At 40.9% G+C, this 17150-nt stretch overlaps 1 protein-coding gene across 7 annotated transcripts in view; it reads right to left on the bottom strand.

Moving 5' to 3' along the window:
• Positions 1-17150, bottom strand: part of LOC130911811 (zinc finger and SCAN domain-containing protein 2-like) — a 98830-nt gene that overhangs the window by 46467 nt on the left and 35213 nt on the right. For 6 of the 7 annotated variants that reach the window (XM_057829407.1, XM_057829382.1, XM_057829397.1 and 3 more), the window contains one exon: positions 9891-10127. The exons of the other annotated variant lie outside the window; for it this stretch is intronic. In XM_057829407.1, the coding sequence (XP_057685390.1) occupies positions 9891-10127 (237 nt within the window). The remainder of the gene's footprint in view (positions 1-9890; positions 10128-17150) is intronic. 7 annotated transcript variants of the gene reach the window in all.

Genomic DNA, 17150 nt, shown 5'->3' with positions numbered 1-17150 from the left:
TGGCGGGGGAGATATGTGCGTTGGCTGCGGCAGATAGCAGTCGTGTTGTTCAATAAGTTTCCACAAATAAAGAATTTCAATCTGATAAAACGGTTGACTATTATCAACGTTACATTATTATTATCATCATGTGATTAACTTAGTACGTAAACTGAGCACTTAAGAAATCGGTTCTTTAAAAAATGTCACACTTGGACAGTCAGCAAATCCTTCTAGATGCTTCGCTGACGAGAACCAATCATCGGCCCAAGGTGCCTTCCATTATTCCAAACGCGCGCACTCCTTACTGTACATGGAGTGCTCGGAGAGCCTTTGGGTGGCATTGCATAGCTGCGAAAACAAAAAGCAGGCCTTATCCACACCGGGGCAGACCAGAGCGCAGCATACACACTTGCCTGTATTTGCCAGCAGATTGAATTTGGTGAGTAATGGTTTCAATCGTTTTCACGCTTTGCGATATAAAAAAGTTACTGCCGTTCGTTGCAGCTTGCGTTGAACACTGCCAGAGCTAGCCAAATCTCCCATGAAAAAAAATAGCTCCCGTTAAATTGGCGTCAAGCTTGTGTATTTAGCGGTAATATAAACGAAGAAACACACTGTTGAGTCATATTAAGCGGCATTCTCTCGGATGGAGGGGGCGCCTCACATCGCTCCCGTCGTCCGCCGGAGACGCGTTATTTTCGGCTTGGATTTGAGCTGACGGCCGGTGTCGGCACAACAGCGGCCCGACGAGTGGTGGGAATGAGTCCTGCTTCTTAAAGCTTTTCAGAAATACAGGGATCCCTCGTTTTTCGCGGTTAATGGGGACCAGAACCCGCCGCAATAAGTGAAAACCGCGAAGTAGCCCCCCATTTTTTTGTGCGTGTTCAATGCATTTATTCAGATTTTACATTGGAAAAAAGATAAATATATGACATGTTTTTTCACTTTTTTCACCAAAGTATCATTTATAAATGGTTTTCAAGCACTTCAAAATGTAAGAATTATGATAAGTTTTAAACATGTTACTGCCCCACCGAATTATTTTTAAACAAGAATAAAGTAGTAAGAAAATGCTTGGCTTTAGTAAATGCTTTTTTTTTTTTTGTTTTAGTGAGTCTACTCAAACCCTCTCAGGCTTTGGTAAACGGTGATTGACACGTGTGCAAAGTTTTTCTTTTTATATATATTTCTTTGTTTGAAGCAACTTATTTGATTGAATAATGAAGACACAAATGTCCTAGCCAAAATGTGGCCCAAACGCAAAACAACATTACTTCAATGGAAAAATTTGTTTCAATCAAGTAAAATAGTTTTCAAATGCTTTTTTTGTCTCAAATTTATTTTTGCAATCAAAAACAATTTTTTTAATTGAAGTGACTTTTTGGGGATTAAAAGTAAATACTGTATTTTGATTGAAGCAACTTTGTTTTTGATAGAAGTAACTTTGTTTTTTGATTGAATAATAAAAACACGATTGAATAATAAAAACACAAATCTACCTCCATCGTTATTGAGAGAAATGAATTAAGAAAGCTTTAAAACTAAAAGCCACCGGGGAGTCTGTTTTTTTGTTTTTTTTAATATTTATATTTCATTACATAGACATGCCTCGTAGGGAAGGGAGATTGAGGGATAAAAAAAGGAGTTAGATGAGGCTGCTAAAGGCAGTGGATACCTCATCAGCTGGGTGAATAGCAGATCTGGTAAGAACAAGTTTGCAAGCATAGTCGGGTGTTAAATACAATTATAAACACAATTACAATGTTATGTTTCCATAAGATTTTATGTCATTGCTTTATTAATCATTAGGTGCTAGAGTTGTTAAGTATGGATAATAATGAAATAATAGTTTTAAGAAAACTGTGCTGTTGGTGGCTCAGTGACCATCTAATGTGGTTTGTTCTCAGATGAACAAGTTGAGGAAGGAAGTTTTGATGCAGAGGTTGAGGGAAGAAAATAGGCAGACTGACTGAGTCAAAGCCAGAAAGTGTTAATGACAGTTTTGATTTCTATTCACTGTTGCCCCCTCCCAATTAAAGTATGTCACAGTCGCAGCCAATAATTATCTAAAGCTGGTTAAAATTGAAGTTATGTTGTTTTAAGGTGTATTAAATACTTGTTCATGTGCTCCTTTTGATCTACGAGCACCCGCCCCTCCACCGGTCTCTGCACGGCCCTGCTGAAACACAGTGTGGGTCGACAGAGCTCAATATTTTATTGGGGTGTACAGTATACTGGAACATATTTCCTCCACACCCTTCTCACCTTTTTGACCCCTGACCCATTTTCATGCCTGATGTACACTTCACTTATCTCTCAGACCCCCCGCCCCCACCTCTTTCCTTGGTTATCAGGCCCCCCACATGGTGTCAACTGGAAATACAACTAGCTAGCGATCGGACCAACATATTCATAGTTAGAGTAGGCGTTTCATGTATGTCTTGTTGTTGTTAATGCTTTTTCTGTCTCTCCATCTTCTGTTTCCCTATAACCCCTTTCTGTTCGGAGCTTTTTCTTAATAAATGAGGTACGTTGAATAATCATAACGGATGTATGTCATCAATCGGAGACTCAGATCTCCACTGTCCATGTCAAGCAGCTAAACAGGACAGGTTAAAAAAAAAAAAAAAATCCATTTAACAGGATTTTTTTTATTTTTCAGAATATATTTTCAAATTGGAACATGACAAATAATTTCAATAAAATTAAAATAAAACTTACAGACTATACCCACAGCCACAGCTCAAGTTGCTTAAGATTAGAGCAAGAACAAAATAATTGCTATGAAAAAGTAAAAACACTTCCGAATATACACCGTTTACATGGCGACTCTCCGAGAAGATGAAAAATGTCATGTTTGCATCTATATGGTTCCGTCTCCATTCGACCAATGTCGCAATTGTCCCTAGGGGGCAGTCAGATTTACAAGGCGCTGTGACCCCAACAACCTCCTCAGCCCAGAAGACAACATGCCCGCCCACTCCAAGCAATGGCATTTTTCTTTTGCTCCAAAAGGCACAATAATGGACACATTCAACATTTTAAAATTAAAAATATTTTTAAAAAACTCTAGGACTTTAGGATTATGTTTATTAATATTTATCAATTTATTGTCATCATCGGCATCATTGACAGTTACAAGAAAAAAAAATGAAGGGAGAAGCATATGCTAATCAAGTCCCGCCCCTTTCAACCAAGGACGCACAATCAATACATGGTAGAGTAGGCATTATACATTGCGATACATGAATAGCGTTTTTTTTTCTTCTGTCTTCACATGATTTTTCTACCCAAAAGTCATTGATTGGACATAATACAGTGCCTTGCAAAAGTATTCGGCCCCCATTGAACTTTGCAACCTTTCGCCACATTTCAGGCTTCAAACATAAAGATATAAAATTTTAATTTTTTGTCAAGAATCAACAACAAGTGGGACACAATCGTGAAGTGGAACAAAATTTATTGGATAATTTAAACTTTTTTAACAAATAAAAAACTGAAAAGTGGGTCGTGCATTATTATTCGGCCCCCTTGCGTTAATACTTTGTAGCGCCACCTTTTGCTCCAATTACAGCTGCAAGTCGCTTGGGGTATGTTTCTATCAGTTTTGCACATCGAGAGACTGACATTCTTGCCCATTCTTCCTTGCAAAACACCTCGAGCTCAGTGAGGTTGGATGGAGAGTGTTTGTGAACAGCAGTCTTCAGCTCTTTGCACAGATTCTCAATTGGATTCAGGTCTGGACTTTGACTTGGCCATTCTAACACCTGGATACATTTATTTTTGAACCATTCCATTGTAGATTTGGCTTTATGTTTTGGATCATTGTCCTGTTGGAAGATAAATCTCCGTCCCAGTCTCAGGTCTTGTGCAGATACCAACAGGTTTTCTTCCAGAATGTTCCTGTATTTGGCTGCATCCATCTTCCCGTCAATTTTTACCATCTTCCCTGTCCCTGCTGAAGAAAAGCAGGCCCAAACCATGATGCTGCCACCACCATATTTGACAGTGGGGATGGTGTGTTCAGGGTGATGAGCTGTGTTGCTTTTACGCCAAACATATCGTTTTGCATTGTGGCCAAAAAGTTCAATTTTGGTTTCATCTGACCAGAGTACCTTCTTCCACATGTTTGGTGTGTCTCCCAGGTGGCTTGTGGCAAACTTTAAACGAGACTTTTTATGGATATCTTTGAGAAATGGCACTCTTCCACAAAGGCCAGATTTGTGCAGTGTACGACTGATTGTTGTCCTATGGACAGAGTCTCCCACCTCAGCTGTAGATCTCTGCAGTTCATCCAGAGTGATCATGGGCCTCTTGGCTGTATCTCTGATCAGTTTTCTCCTTGTTTGAGAAGAAAGTTTGGAAGGACGGCCGGGTCTTGGTAGATTTGCAGTGGTCTGATGCTCCTTCCATTTCAAAATGATTGCTTGCACAGTGCTCCTTGAGATGTTTAAAGCTTGGGAAATCTTTTTGTATCCAAACCCGGCTTTAAACCTCTCCACAACAGTATCTCGGACCTGCCTGGTGTGTTCCTTGGTTTTCATAATGCTCTCTGCACTTTAAACAGAACCCTGAGACTATCACAGAGCAGGTGCATTTATACGGAGACTTGATTCCACACAGTTGGATTCTGTTTATCATCATCGGTCATTTAGGACAACATTGGATCATTCAGAGATCCTCACTGAACTTCTGGAGTGAGTTTGCTGCACTGAAAGTAAAGGGGCCGAATAATATTGCACGCCCCACTTTTCAGTTTTTTATTTGTTAAAAAAGTTTAAATTATCCAATAAATGTTGTTCCACTTCACGATTGTGTCCCACTTGTTGTTGATTCTTGACAAAAAAATTAAATTTCATATCTTTATGTTTGAAGCCTGAAATGTGGCGAAAGGTTGCAAGATTCAAGGGGGCCGAATACTTTTGCAAGGCACTGTACGTAGGTAAAGTTGTCGATCAATTGAGAGTTCATCAATTAGGGTGATTGTCAGATTTGTACGTGAAGGTGTTGGCTGGACATGGTCGTTTGCTGGATGTAGGTCGCATTGTTGAAAAAAATTCTGTCCAGTCAACTCAGCAACCAGATCAGCAACTCCATTGTACACAATTTTTACAGTTCAAATCAACATGGACAGGATGCACATATGACAGGGCTAATTTTTTAGGGCATGTTATGTTGTGACTACTTTATCTTTGCCCCTGACATTCCTATCATTTATTTGTTGTGGGAATACTATGTTGTGTGTGTGTGTGCGTGTGTGTGGCAGTTGTTTTATAGTATTGAAGGTCAATCAAGGTAGCGACTCAGAATACTATCCTTGTATTTCCTTTTAAAGGCAGCCAGTGACCGTATGCTGGTCAGTGCTGGGTCAATAGCATTCCAGAGGTGAGCGCCAATGTTAGTAACCGAAAATGATTTAAAGGTAGTTCTAACTTGGCGATAAGTAAAAAACCTGCTCCCTCTCAAATCATAGTTGGATTCCCTCACTTGGAATCGAATTTGTAAGTTAGACGGAAGACAATTTGACTAGGCCTTGTACATTATCTGAAGTTTTGAAGTGTATCAAATCCAGGGGTCGCGTTAACCGAATATTTTCCGTCGTTGACCGGTTTTTTAAAACGGTGACGGAAAAAACTGAAGTCCGCCCGTCATTTTGACAGGTTGCAATTTACACCCCAGACCACAGGGTGGCGAGTGAGCATATTAATTAGCTACTGTCTCTCTTAATGCATGACGTCGCCAATTGGTGGACTAGATTGCCGCATGTGTATAGACCCCAATCACATGACCTCACGACTCCGCCCTCCTGACTGGAGCCGCCATATTGTGTGTCAGCTCGTTGTGTTTACACATTACCGCTACGTACATGCCTTCTATTACGGCGTGTTTTTCTGCTAGTTAACATTAATAATCAAAATGGTGAAGGCGTGTGTGGCGGTTGGTTGCAGTAACAGAGAAGATAGACGGAGAGACTTGAAGTTCTACCGTATTCTGAGAGACCCGAAGAGGAGAGCGAGATGGACTGCTGTAATTCGACAAGAAATCTGGGCACCAAACGATCACCACAGACTATGTAGTAGTCATTTTATATCTGGTAAGATGCATTTAATATATATTAAGAAGATTTTGGGCTGACAACCACAATTAAGATCATTGTGTGACGTTGGTGATTGGGGTCTAGATAGTTGCCTCTTTTTCTTTGGGGGCGGAGTTGTTGTTTTGTTGGTGTTGTTGGCGGTAAGCAGAGTAAAAAGAGAGGGAGAAAAATACCACGACTTCCGTGTCTAATTTTTCGCCGCCAAGCAAGCGTTACAATATTAATTAAAAATGAATGAAAACTAAATACTATTGAATATGTCATCATCATTTTAAAAATTTAAGTGACGGGTAAAAATAGATTATGACCGGATTTTTATGACCCTGTCAGTCAAAATGACGGACAACGAAAATGTCTAGCGCAACCTCTGATCAAATCATAACATTTTAAAAGCTTAGATTTGATGTAGAGCTCATTTGTGTGTGATCTGAATGGCGCGTTGTGGATGATCCCAATCGCCTTCTTTTGAAGGATCAGTAGAGCAGGGGTCCCCAACCTATTCCACTAAGGCACACTGTGGGTGCAGGATTTCATTCTTACCAAACAAGATGACAACACTTTTTCCCCAATCTGGTGTTTTACAAGTGCAATCAGTTGATTGCAGTCAGGTGTGGCTTGTTTTAGCAGAAGCCTCATTGGTTCAACTGTCTCTGCTGGATCGGCTGGAACAAAAACCAGGACCCACAGTGTGCCTTGAGGACTGGGTTGAAAACCCCTGCAGTAGAGGATGAAGATGTACCTTATGTGTGTGTCCCCATTTTCTGAACAATAGTTGAGAGAAAAGAGTTAATTTTAGATGCATATATGTTATATCTTTCTTATAGAGTATTCGACGAGGAAAACAATGGACCACTTAATAGACTTTTTTGGAAAAAATCACCATTTCTTTAAATAGTCTCATGAATAATGACCTGGCCTGTGAAAATCAATGCAAACTCACTCGGCAACTATTCTTCAGGTTATACTTGATACTTGTAGTCTTACTCGCCGAATTAAATGTGTGCAACATGCGTAAATTACGATAGGTAAATCGTGCTGGTTTGGTGGGAAGCAATAAGAGAATCGTTAGATAACCTGCCAAACGATTTGATGGAATCGGAACACACGGAACCGGTTCTCTATAGGGGTGTTTTTCAACCTTTTCTGAGTAACGGCACGTTTTTACATTGGAAAAAGTCTCGCGGCACACCAAAAACCAAAAATGTTCCTAAATTACTTTATGTACAGTTTATGTATTTATAAAATAGGTTCTCAATATTTATACTTACTCAGTGTAAAACCCGAGCCTGTTTAGATGAACCCAAAGCTGCTACCCTGGCAGGAATCTTTATCAACAGCTCTCAGTCTCTGTTTTAATTTTTTATAGCAGTGAGGCTTGAAAAACTCAGAATTATCAGACAGATGGACTTTAGCAATGTCTTTAACCGCATCAGGGCCGAGCAGCTTGCTGACAATAGCTTTGCAGGCAGGTAGTATTAAAGTCTCTGCCACTGTGTGGGACTTTGGATTTAGCAACAAGTTCAACAACAAGGTAACTGGCTTTGGGGGCTTTCTCATTTACCTTTGTAGCTTTTCTCTAAAAAGTTGCCCGTTTCTCTGTGTTTTCACAAAGGCGAACAAAATAGTCCATCAGCTTGTTTTGAAGCGACGGGTGTTTCTTTTGGGGATGACGTTTAGGATAGCATACCTGTCAAGTTGTACGATTTCGGCGTAATTTGTACAAGACAGCACAAATTTTTAAATGTGTACGCCGTACGTTCAAAATCTGTACGTTTTTCATGCATTATGTTTTTTTTCCTCCGTTCGGATTTGTCACCCTTTCGGCAACGAGACAATGTGCGTTACAATGTTGGTTGAATGACGCGAGAAAAGTCAGACACTGAGAGAGAAGAGTGTTGTGACGCTGTGGCAAACACAATGCTACGCTAGGTGGCTCCAATTTTTCCTGACTGTAGCCAACAGTCTACGGCTAAATATCAAATGCTTATAGAACTACATGCGAAATGACAGACGGCGGCGTTAATAAACAGCCGCCATTTTGAAGCAGTTGACTTCTCAGAAAGGCTCTGTTGCAGTGAACCTTCCTCGCGGACTTAAGTAACTTTTTATCTAAAATACTCCTAAATCGGCAAAATCTTGAATCTATCTTTAAATGACGAAAGAGTTTTAAAACTTTAACATTTCGAAAGTAGACATAGGGGAACTAGTGCAAAAACGGTAGCAATTTTAACAACTTTAACAGTTGATTCCCAACATTAAACGATTTCCAAACATAGCAAAGGTTACTAATTACTTTTTTTCAGTAAGATTAACAACACTGCTCGCCACAATAATTATAATTGTTATGAAAGACTTGCCAAAGCTTATGCTAATAAATGGCGCGATCCCATTGAATGTCTGTGTCTACGCGCTTTTCTCTGCCTCTTAGCGCTCAATGTACAAAAAACCGCGCCACTGCATGAGTGGGTCATTCCGCGCATGCGATAAATGCGTTAAATATTTTAACGTGATTGATTAAGAAAATAAATTACCGCCCGTTAACGCGACAAGTTTGACAGCCCTAATTATAACCCATACTAACACTTATCTTTTAAGAACTACAAGTTGTCCGTGGTTCCCTGTAAGAGAAGGTTTTACAGCACGCGGATCATATGAAAGGGTTCTCCTCGGCGTGTGTTCTGCGTCATGAATTGATTCTCGCTTCAGGGTGAACCTTTTTACCTAATGTGTATGCGCGTGTGTCTTGTTAACTCTTGTTTCGAACCAAATCTTTTATCACAAAGAGAGCAGGCAAAAGGCTTTTCTTTAGTGTGTGTTCTCGTGTGTCTTGTTAATTCTTCCTTCGAACAAAATTTTTTATCGCAAAGAGAGCAGACGAAAGGCTTCTCTCCGGTATGTGTCCTCGTGTGTCTTGTCAACTGATAGTTCGTTCGAAATCTTTTATCGCAAACAGAGCAAGCAATAGGCTCGTCTCCGGTGTGTATTCTTGTGTGTTTCTGTAAAGTTCCCTGCTGGGCGAATCTTTTACCACAAAATGTGCAGACAAAAGGCTTCTCTCCAGTGTGTGTTCTCGTGTGTCTTGTTAACGCTTGCTTTGTACAAAAATTTTTATCGCAAAGAGAGCAGATGAAAGGCTTCTCTCCAGTGTGTGTCATTGTGTGTATTGTTAAATCATTCTTCGTATAAAATCTTTTATCGCAAAGAGAGCAGACAAAAGGCTCGTCTCCGGTGTGTGTTCTTGTGTGTATCTTTAAATCTCTCTTCTGGGGGAATCTTTCACCACAAAGTGTGCAGACAAAAGGTTTCTCTCCAGTGTGCGCTCTCGTGTGTCTTTTTAATGCTTCCTTCCGACCAAATCTTTTACCACAAAATGTGCAGACAAAAGGTTTCTCTCCAGTATGTGTCCTCGTGTGGTTCGTTAAGGCTTGCTTCGTACATAACCTTTTATCGCAAACAGAGCAGACGAAAGTCTTCTCTCCAGTATGTGTTCGTGTGTGTATTTTTAAAGTTCCCTTCCGGCTAAATCTTTTACCACAAAACGTGCAGGCAAAAGGCTTTTCTTCAGTGTGTGTATGCGTGTGTATGATTAAATGTTCCTTGGTAGTAAATGTTTTATCGCAATGTGAGCAGGAAAAAGGTTTCCCACCTGCGCATTCTTTTGTCTCTCTTTTCAGTGATGACTTGTTTAAGGATTTCGACGCATCCGAGTCAACATCCTCCTCATCGGTGTCAAAGTCAGAAGAGTGCGACATTACGTCGTCAGTGTCCGAGAGTGGTGCTAAGAGGTCGTCCGGTTGCGATTGTCCCTCACCTTTCGTTGTCAGGAGTTGAAATGAGCTGTCGCTCGAAGGTTTCGCTGCTCCGCTCAGACCTTCATCTTCTTCTTCGCTTTTTACACCGACAGTCATTGGAAACATGATGATTTCCTCTTCCTGTTTTTCTTCTTTAATGCTGCAACTCTCTGGCTCCGCCTCCTGTTTGATGTACGCCATATTCGACTCCTCCCGTTTAACGTGCTTTTCCAGGTGAAGATCTTCCACTGTGACATCTGTGGGACACGGGATAAAAATAAAGTGGATTATTTATTTATTATACAGAGCAGGGGTGCCCAAACCTGGTCCTCGAGAGTCCCTATCCAGCTTGTTTTCCGTGTCTCCGTCCTGTAACACAGCTGAATCAAATGATCAGCTCATCAGCAAGCTCTGTAGCAGCTCTGATAACGATCCTGATTAGTTGATTCAGGTGTGTCAGGAGGGAGACATGGAAAACAAGCTGGATAGGGGCTCTCGAGGACCGGGATTGGGCAACCCTGATATAGAGGATTAATTAGTAATGGGACGAAATGTCATCCCACACTTTGTGGATTCTGGGCTGTGAAAGAATATTAACTAGTGTAATACTTTCCAAAGAAAACAAATCCAAACACGGTAGAAAAATTATTATTTGTGAATAAAATCCAACAATAAATCACCCTATTAGCACTTGTTGCATTTTTCGCATAAAGTAACAAGCACATTCATATTATGTCCCCAAACAAATACAGTGCCCTCCATAATTATTGGCACCCCTAAAAAATGTGTGTTTTTTTTTTAGCTTCTAATATATATATTATTTTAATTCAAATAATATGGGACTTTAACGAAAAAAAAGAGAAAAATCCAACCTTCAATACAAGTGCATTCATTCAGTGGGGAAAAAAAATCCCACATAAAGAAAAAAATATTTTACATATAATGTGTGTCACAATTATTAGCACCCCTGGTGTTAATACTTCGTACAACCCCCTTTTGCCAACAAAACAAGGTCTGGGGACTGAGATGGCCATGGGAGGAGCTTGATTTTGTGTCTGGTGAACCATTTCTGTGTAGATTTGGCCATATGTTTAGGGTCATTGTCTTGTTGAAAGACCCAGTGACGACCCATCTTCAGCCTTCGAGCAGAGGGCAACAGATTTTGATTTAAATTGTCCTGGTATTTCAAAGCATTCATGATGCCATGCACCCTAACAAGGTTCCCAGGGCCTTTGGAAGCGAAACAGCCCCACAGCATCACTGGCCCACCCCCATACTTCACAGTGGGTATGAGGTGCTTTTCAGCATGCGCATCTTTCGTGGCACGCCAGACCCACTTAGTGTTTGTTGCCAAAAAGCTCAATCTTGGTCTCACACGAAAATACACAAGGCCCCAGTTGAAGCCTGGGACTGTGTGCTTTGGTCAGATGAGAACTTTTTGGCAGAAACACAGGTTCTTGTGTTTGGAGGAGAAAGAATACTGATTTGCATCTGAAGAACACCAAACCCACTGCGAAACATGGGGGTGGAAACATCATGCTTTGGGGCGGTTTTTCTGCAAAGGGGCCAGGACGACTGATCTGTGTAAAGGAAAGAATAAATGGGGCCATGTATCGAGAGATTTTGAGTGAAAATCTCCCTCCATCAGCAAGGGCATTGAAGATGAGACGTGGCTGGGTCTTTCAGCATGACAATGATCCCAAACACACAGCCAGGGCAACAAAGAAGTGGCTTCGTAAGAAGCATTTCAAGGTCCTGGAATGGCCTAGCCAGTCTCCAGATCTCAACCCCATAGAAAATCTATGGAGGGAGTTGAAAGTCCGTGTTGCCCAACGACGGCCCCAAAACATCACTGCTCTACAGGAGATTTGCATGGAGGAATGGGCCAAAATACCAGCAACAGTGTGTGAAAACCTTGTGAAGAGTTACAGAAAACGTTTGGCCCTTATTGCCAACAAAGGGAACATAACAAAGTATTGAGATGAACTTTTGGCATTGACCAAATACTTATTTTCCAACATGATTTTCAAATAAATTCTTTAAAAATCAAACAATGTGATTTTCTGTTTTTTTTTTTTTTTTTCCCACATTCTGTCTCTCATGGTTGAGGTTTACCCATGTTGGCAATTACAGGCCACTCTAATCTTTTCAAGTGGGAGAACTTGCACAATTAGTGGTTGCCCCACTGTATGTTTTATGGTTCATTCACCTCGGGGTGTCTGTTAGAACACAAGGAGCGGAGAGGGAAGTTGGTCGGTGGCACTTTTAATCCAACTTGGCAACAGACACAACTATATACAGGTAATGGCACTTGATATGACAATCACTCAATGAGCAGATGAGAGCATGCGTGGAAAGATGTTGATGTATGTGTGTGGAAGAAGACTGGAATGTGTGGGTATATGTGTGGCTCTGAAAGGAAAGAAAATTACATATTAGTGCTGATGCAATAAACAATGCAAACTGACTGTAAAGCAATCAATGACATACATACATGATTTTCACAGTATAATAAACACAAAGGTGGAGGGGCGCGGATGCGTGCGCACAACCCGGAAGCACGCTGCGTGCACGTGCAGTCATCTTGGCCATAAAAGTCGCGAAAACTAAGCTCTTTACACTGATATGTACAACATCATCTTAAGATGCTAAACTAACACATTCCCTCTTAACACAGATGTGCAACGCGGATATAATGTAAACAACGCCCTCCTCGACGCAGCGAGGACGAGCAGGTGCAACCAGCCGACGTAACAGTAAAAACGCGAAACGGTCGCGCTGATCACGGCTCTAACTTATCAAAAAACTATGACATGAAGAGGAAACACATCATGGACGCACTAAGATGAATACTTCTTTGCACAGATGCACACATCTTAACAGGTGGCCGCCCTCTGCTCGAAATGCGCACCTTACGCCTATTCCCGGTCCCAGAATATGTAGCGTGTGTGATGTAGGACAATAACAGGAAGTAACTGACTGGTTGCTCTAGGAACGAACGCATACCCAAGGAACCTTTCTAACAGGAGTATTAAAATTGCTAATAAAAACATTTAGGATTATTTTTGATGCATATACAGTTGTGGTCAAAAGTTTACATACACTTGTGAAGAACATAATGTCATGGCTCTCTTGAGTTTCCAGTTATTTCTACAACTCTGATTTTTCTCCGATAGAGTGATTGGAACAGATACTTCTTTGTCACAAAAAACATTCACGAAGTTTGGTTCTTTTATGACTTTATTATGGGTTAACAGAAAAAGTGATCAAATCTGCTGGGTCAAAAATATACATCCAGGAACACGAATTAGCAATTTCTTGTGAGTGATTATTGACTTGAACAATCATTGACTTGAACAAGTCTGTAAAGTTACTTGGAGCCATTTCAAAGCAGCTGCAGGTCCCAAGAGCAACAGTGCAAACAATTTTTTGTAAGTATAAAGTGCATGGCACTGTTTTGTCACTGCCACGATCAGGAAGAAAACGCAAGCTATCAGCTGCTGCTGAGAGAAAATTGGTCAGGAGGGTGAAGATTCAACCGAGAATCACCAAAAAGCAGATCTGCCAAGAATTAGAAGCTGCTGGAACACAGGTGTCAGTGTCCACAGTCAAGCGTGCTTTGCATCTCCATGGACTGAGAGGCTGCCGTGCAAGAAGGAAGCCCTTGCTCCAAAAGCGGCACCTTAAGGCTCGACTGAAGTTTGCTGCTGATCACATGGACAAAGATAAGACCTTCTGGAGGAAAGTTCTGTGATAAAAATCGAGCTGTTTGGCCACAATGCCCAGCAATATGTTTGGAGGAGAAAAGGTGAGGCCTTTAACCCTAAGTACACCATGCCTACCGTCAAGCACGGTGGTGGTAGTATTATGCTGTGGGGCTGTTTTGCTGCCAATGGAACTGGTGCTTTACAGAGCGTAAATGGGATAATGAAGAAGGAGGATTACCTTCAAATTCTTCAAGATAACCTAACGTCATCAGCCCGGGCCTTGGGCGCAGTTGGGTGTTCCAACAGGACAATGACCCCAAACACACATCAAAAGTGGTAATGGAATGGCTAAATCAGGCTAGAATTAAGGTTTTCGAATGTCCTTCCCAAAGTCCCATTGAGAACTTGTGGACAATGCTGAAGAAACAAGTCCATGTCAGAAAGCCATCAAATTTAACTGAACTGCACCAATTCTGTCAAGAGGAGTGGTCAAAGATTCAACCAGAAGCTTGCCAGAAGCTTGTGGATGCCTACCAAAAGCGCCTAATTGAAGTGAAAATGGCCAAGGGACATGTTACCAAATATTATCGTTGCTGTATGTATATTTTTGACCCAGCAGATTTGATCACTTTTTTCTGTTCACCCATTATAAATAAAGATACACGATAATATCGGCTACCGATAATTATCGGCCGATAATGGCAATTATGACGTCACACAGATAATACAGATAATAAAAAAATCAACCGATAATGCAATCCGATAATTATATACTTGATTTAGCCTCCAAATGTGCGCAACCAAGCAGTTTTCTCCACTTCTTCACTGCCGCCTGCTCAACCCCTCCCCTCTCTGAAGCCCCTGTGGGAGGAGGGGTTTAGGAGTACGGTGTCATAGAGGAGGCGGTGTTACACATCAGTGTTGAGGCGCTCTCAGCCTCTCACTGGCGTGCGTTGCTTTTCCCGTGTATGAAATGAAATAAACGACGCTCTTGCCATTTACAAAACAGTTCCTCAAGGCATAAAGAAAGCGTCCTCATTGAACACCACTAGCACTAACCCAGCAGCCATTTAAAACTGCATCACAATGATTTTTGGAACGAATACGAGGCTGCTGCTAGCACGAATGCTAAAGCTATTGTTAACAAATAAACTATAAAGGAAGCTACGGGGCTTGTGACGATACAGAGACGCTGCGGTCCTCCGGGAGTCGGGGTGTTTGGGAATGCAGCCCACAGCGAGTGGTAAACTCCCTTCTATGGCTAAACACCTCACGAGATCGATAGTTGACAAGTAGCTGTCTTCCGACGGAGCCCGCCGGTCCGGCAGGCCGCCGCCTCGCCCTAGGCGGGTAGAGCATGAGAGCAGAGCCATGCACCGAATGCGCCGCTGCGAGCCGGCCGGGGCGGGCGGATATCAGGTACGAACTTAGCTGCCGCCGCCACTCCGGTTCAAGACAGAGGCCTGGCGCGGGTGCTAATTTGGCAGCCGGGCGGACTGAAGGGCACAGGCGGGAGGAAATTCCCGAAATGACCCGATAGCCAGACCCCTGGATGAAAAAATAATGCAGTTTATACGACCAGGATTCTTCGTGAAAGACATGCCGATCACATCAGTTTTACCACGGACATTTACACAGGTGATGTCAACAAACCATGTTTATCATGACGGCACAGTGGTTAGTTGATAATTGTAACATGCGCCAAACGACACAAAGAAGTCATCCAGTCAGTAATGCATTCAGTACGCTTTAAATTTATGACGTCTTAATCAGATCATTCTTCTTAAATCTAGTCAAATAATTTTCCCCATCTTGTTTGAGTGTTGAAGACTAGTTGAATGCGCCAGATTATTCCACTTACTTGAACTAAATATTGCAATTTGTTCTTATTAAGCCCAAACATCTAAAAAAAATTGGGTCATTTTTCACCTAAATCAAGAAAAAATTGCTTTGAAATAATGTTTTGAACCATACATATTCTTAAATAAAGAACATTTCTAACAAGTTTTTTTTTTTTTAGGATTATGTATAATAATTTATTACTTAAAATAAGGCTGTTAAGCTTATTTTCAGCTGGCCATTTTTCTTCAAGAAATCTGAGTGAAATATACTTGAAGTGCTGGCAGTTAATTTCACTTATTTCCAATAGATTTACACTGAAAACAAGGGACTTTAACTTGTCTTAAGGAGCTGTGTTTTTGCTGTGTAGTAATGTTATACTTTAGGAATGGTACACTTTTAAAGCCATTTTTGTGCAACTTATGTATTTACTCTGTAAGTAATTGTTGCCAAAAGTTTACCATTACACAATGTCAGACAATCTGTCTTTATTTAGATGTTGGAATTGACTACTACTACTGCTACTACTACTTCTACTTGTTCACATTTGATGTTGGAAAAAAAAAGAGCAATATTATTTTTGCACAGCAATATTTTCTCTTGTGTATACTTTAAAATTTTACATAAATCTTTAATAAAATTATCGGCTTGACATTATCGGTTATCGGTTGGAACGAGGAGGAAATTATCGGTTATCGGTATCGGCTGAAAAATGCATTATCGTGCATCACTAATTATAAAGTCATAAAAGAACCAAACTTCATGAATGTTTTTTGTGACAAAGAAGTATCTGTTCTAATCACTCTATCAGAGAAAAATCAGAGTTGTAGAAATAACTGGAACTCAAGCGAGCCATGACATTATGTTCTTCACAAGTGTATGTAAACTTTTGACCACAACTGTATGTTATATTTTTCTTATAGAGTATTTGACGAGGACTACGACATACCCATTAATAGACTTTTTGGGAAAAATCACTTCTATAAGTAGTCTCAAGAATAATGACCTGCCTGTGAAAATCAATGCAAACTCACTCGGCGACGATTCTTCAGGTTATACTTGATAAGTAGTCTCTCTTTGAGTAATCAAGTAGTTTTACTTGCCGAATTAAATGTGTGTAACGTGTAAATTACGAAACGTAAATCGTGCTGGTTTGGTTGGAAACGATAAGCGAATCGTTAAATAAACTGCCAAACGATTCCATGGACTGAACACACGGAACCGGTTTTCTATAACAACCGGTTCTCGATTCCCATCCCTACTTTGACCTTTTGTGTGTGCGCGTGTGTTTGGTTAACTCTTGCTTCGAAAGAAATTTTTTATCGCAATAGGAGCAGACGAAAGGCTTCTCTCCAGTATGTGTCCTCGTGTGTCTTGTCAACTGAAACTTCGTTTTAAATCTTTTATCGCAAACAGAGCAAGCATTAGGCTGGTCTCCGGTGTGTGTTCTTGTATGTTTCTTTAAAGTTCCCTGCTGGGCGAATGTTTTACCACAAAGTGTGCAGACAAAGGGCTTTTCTCCAGTGTGTGTTCTTGTGTGTCTTGTTAACTCAGGCTTCGTACAAAATCTTTTATCGCAAACAGAACAGATGAAAGGCTTCTCTCCAGTGTGTGTCATTGTGTGTATTGTGAAAGCATTCTTCTTACAAAATCTTTTATCGCAAAGAGAGCAGACAAAAGGCTCGTCTCCGGTGTGTGTTCTTCTGTGTATCTTTAAATCTCTCATCTGGGGGA

The sequence above is a fragment of the Corythoichthys intestinalis genome, chromosome 1 (genome assembly GCF_030265065.1).
Source record: "Corythoichthys intestinalis isolate RoL2023-P3 chromosome 1, ASM3026506v1, whole genome shotgun sequence".
NCBI classification, from domain to species: Eukaryota; Metazoa; Chordata; class Actinopteri; order Syngnathiformes; family Syngnathidae; genus Corythoichthys; species Corythoichthys intestinalis.
The sequence above is the reverse complement of the archived record's forward strand: the minus strand, read 5'-3'. Positions and strand labels throughout refer to the sequence as shown.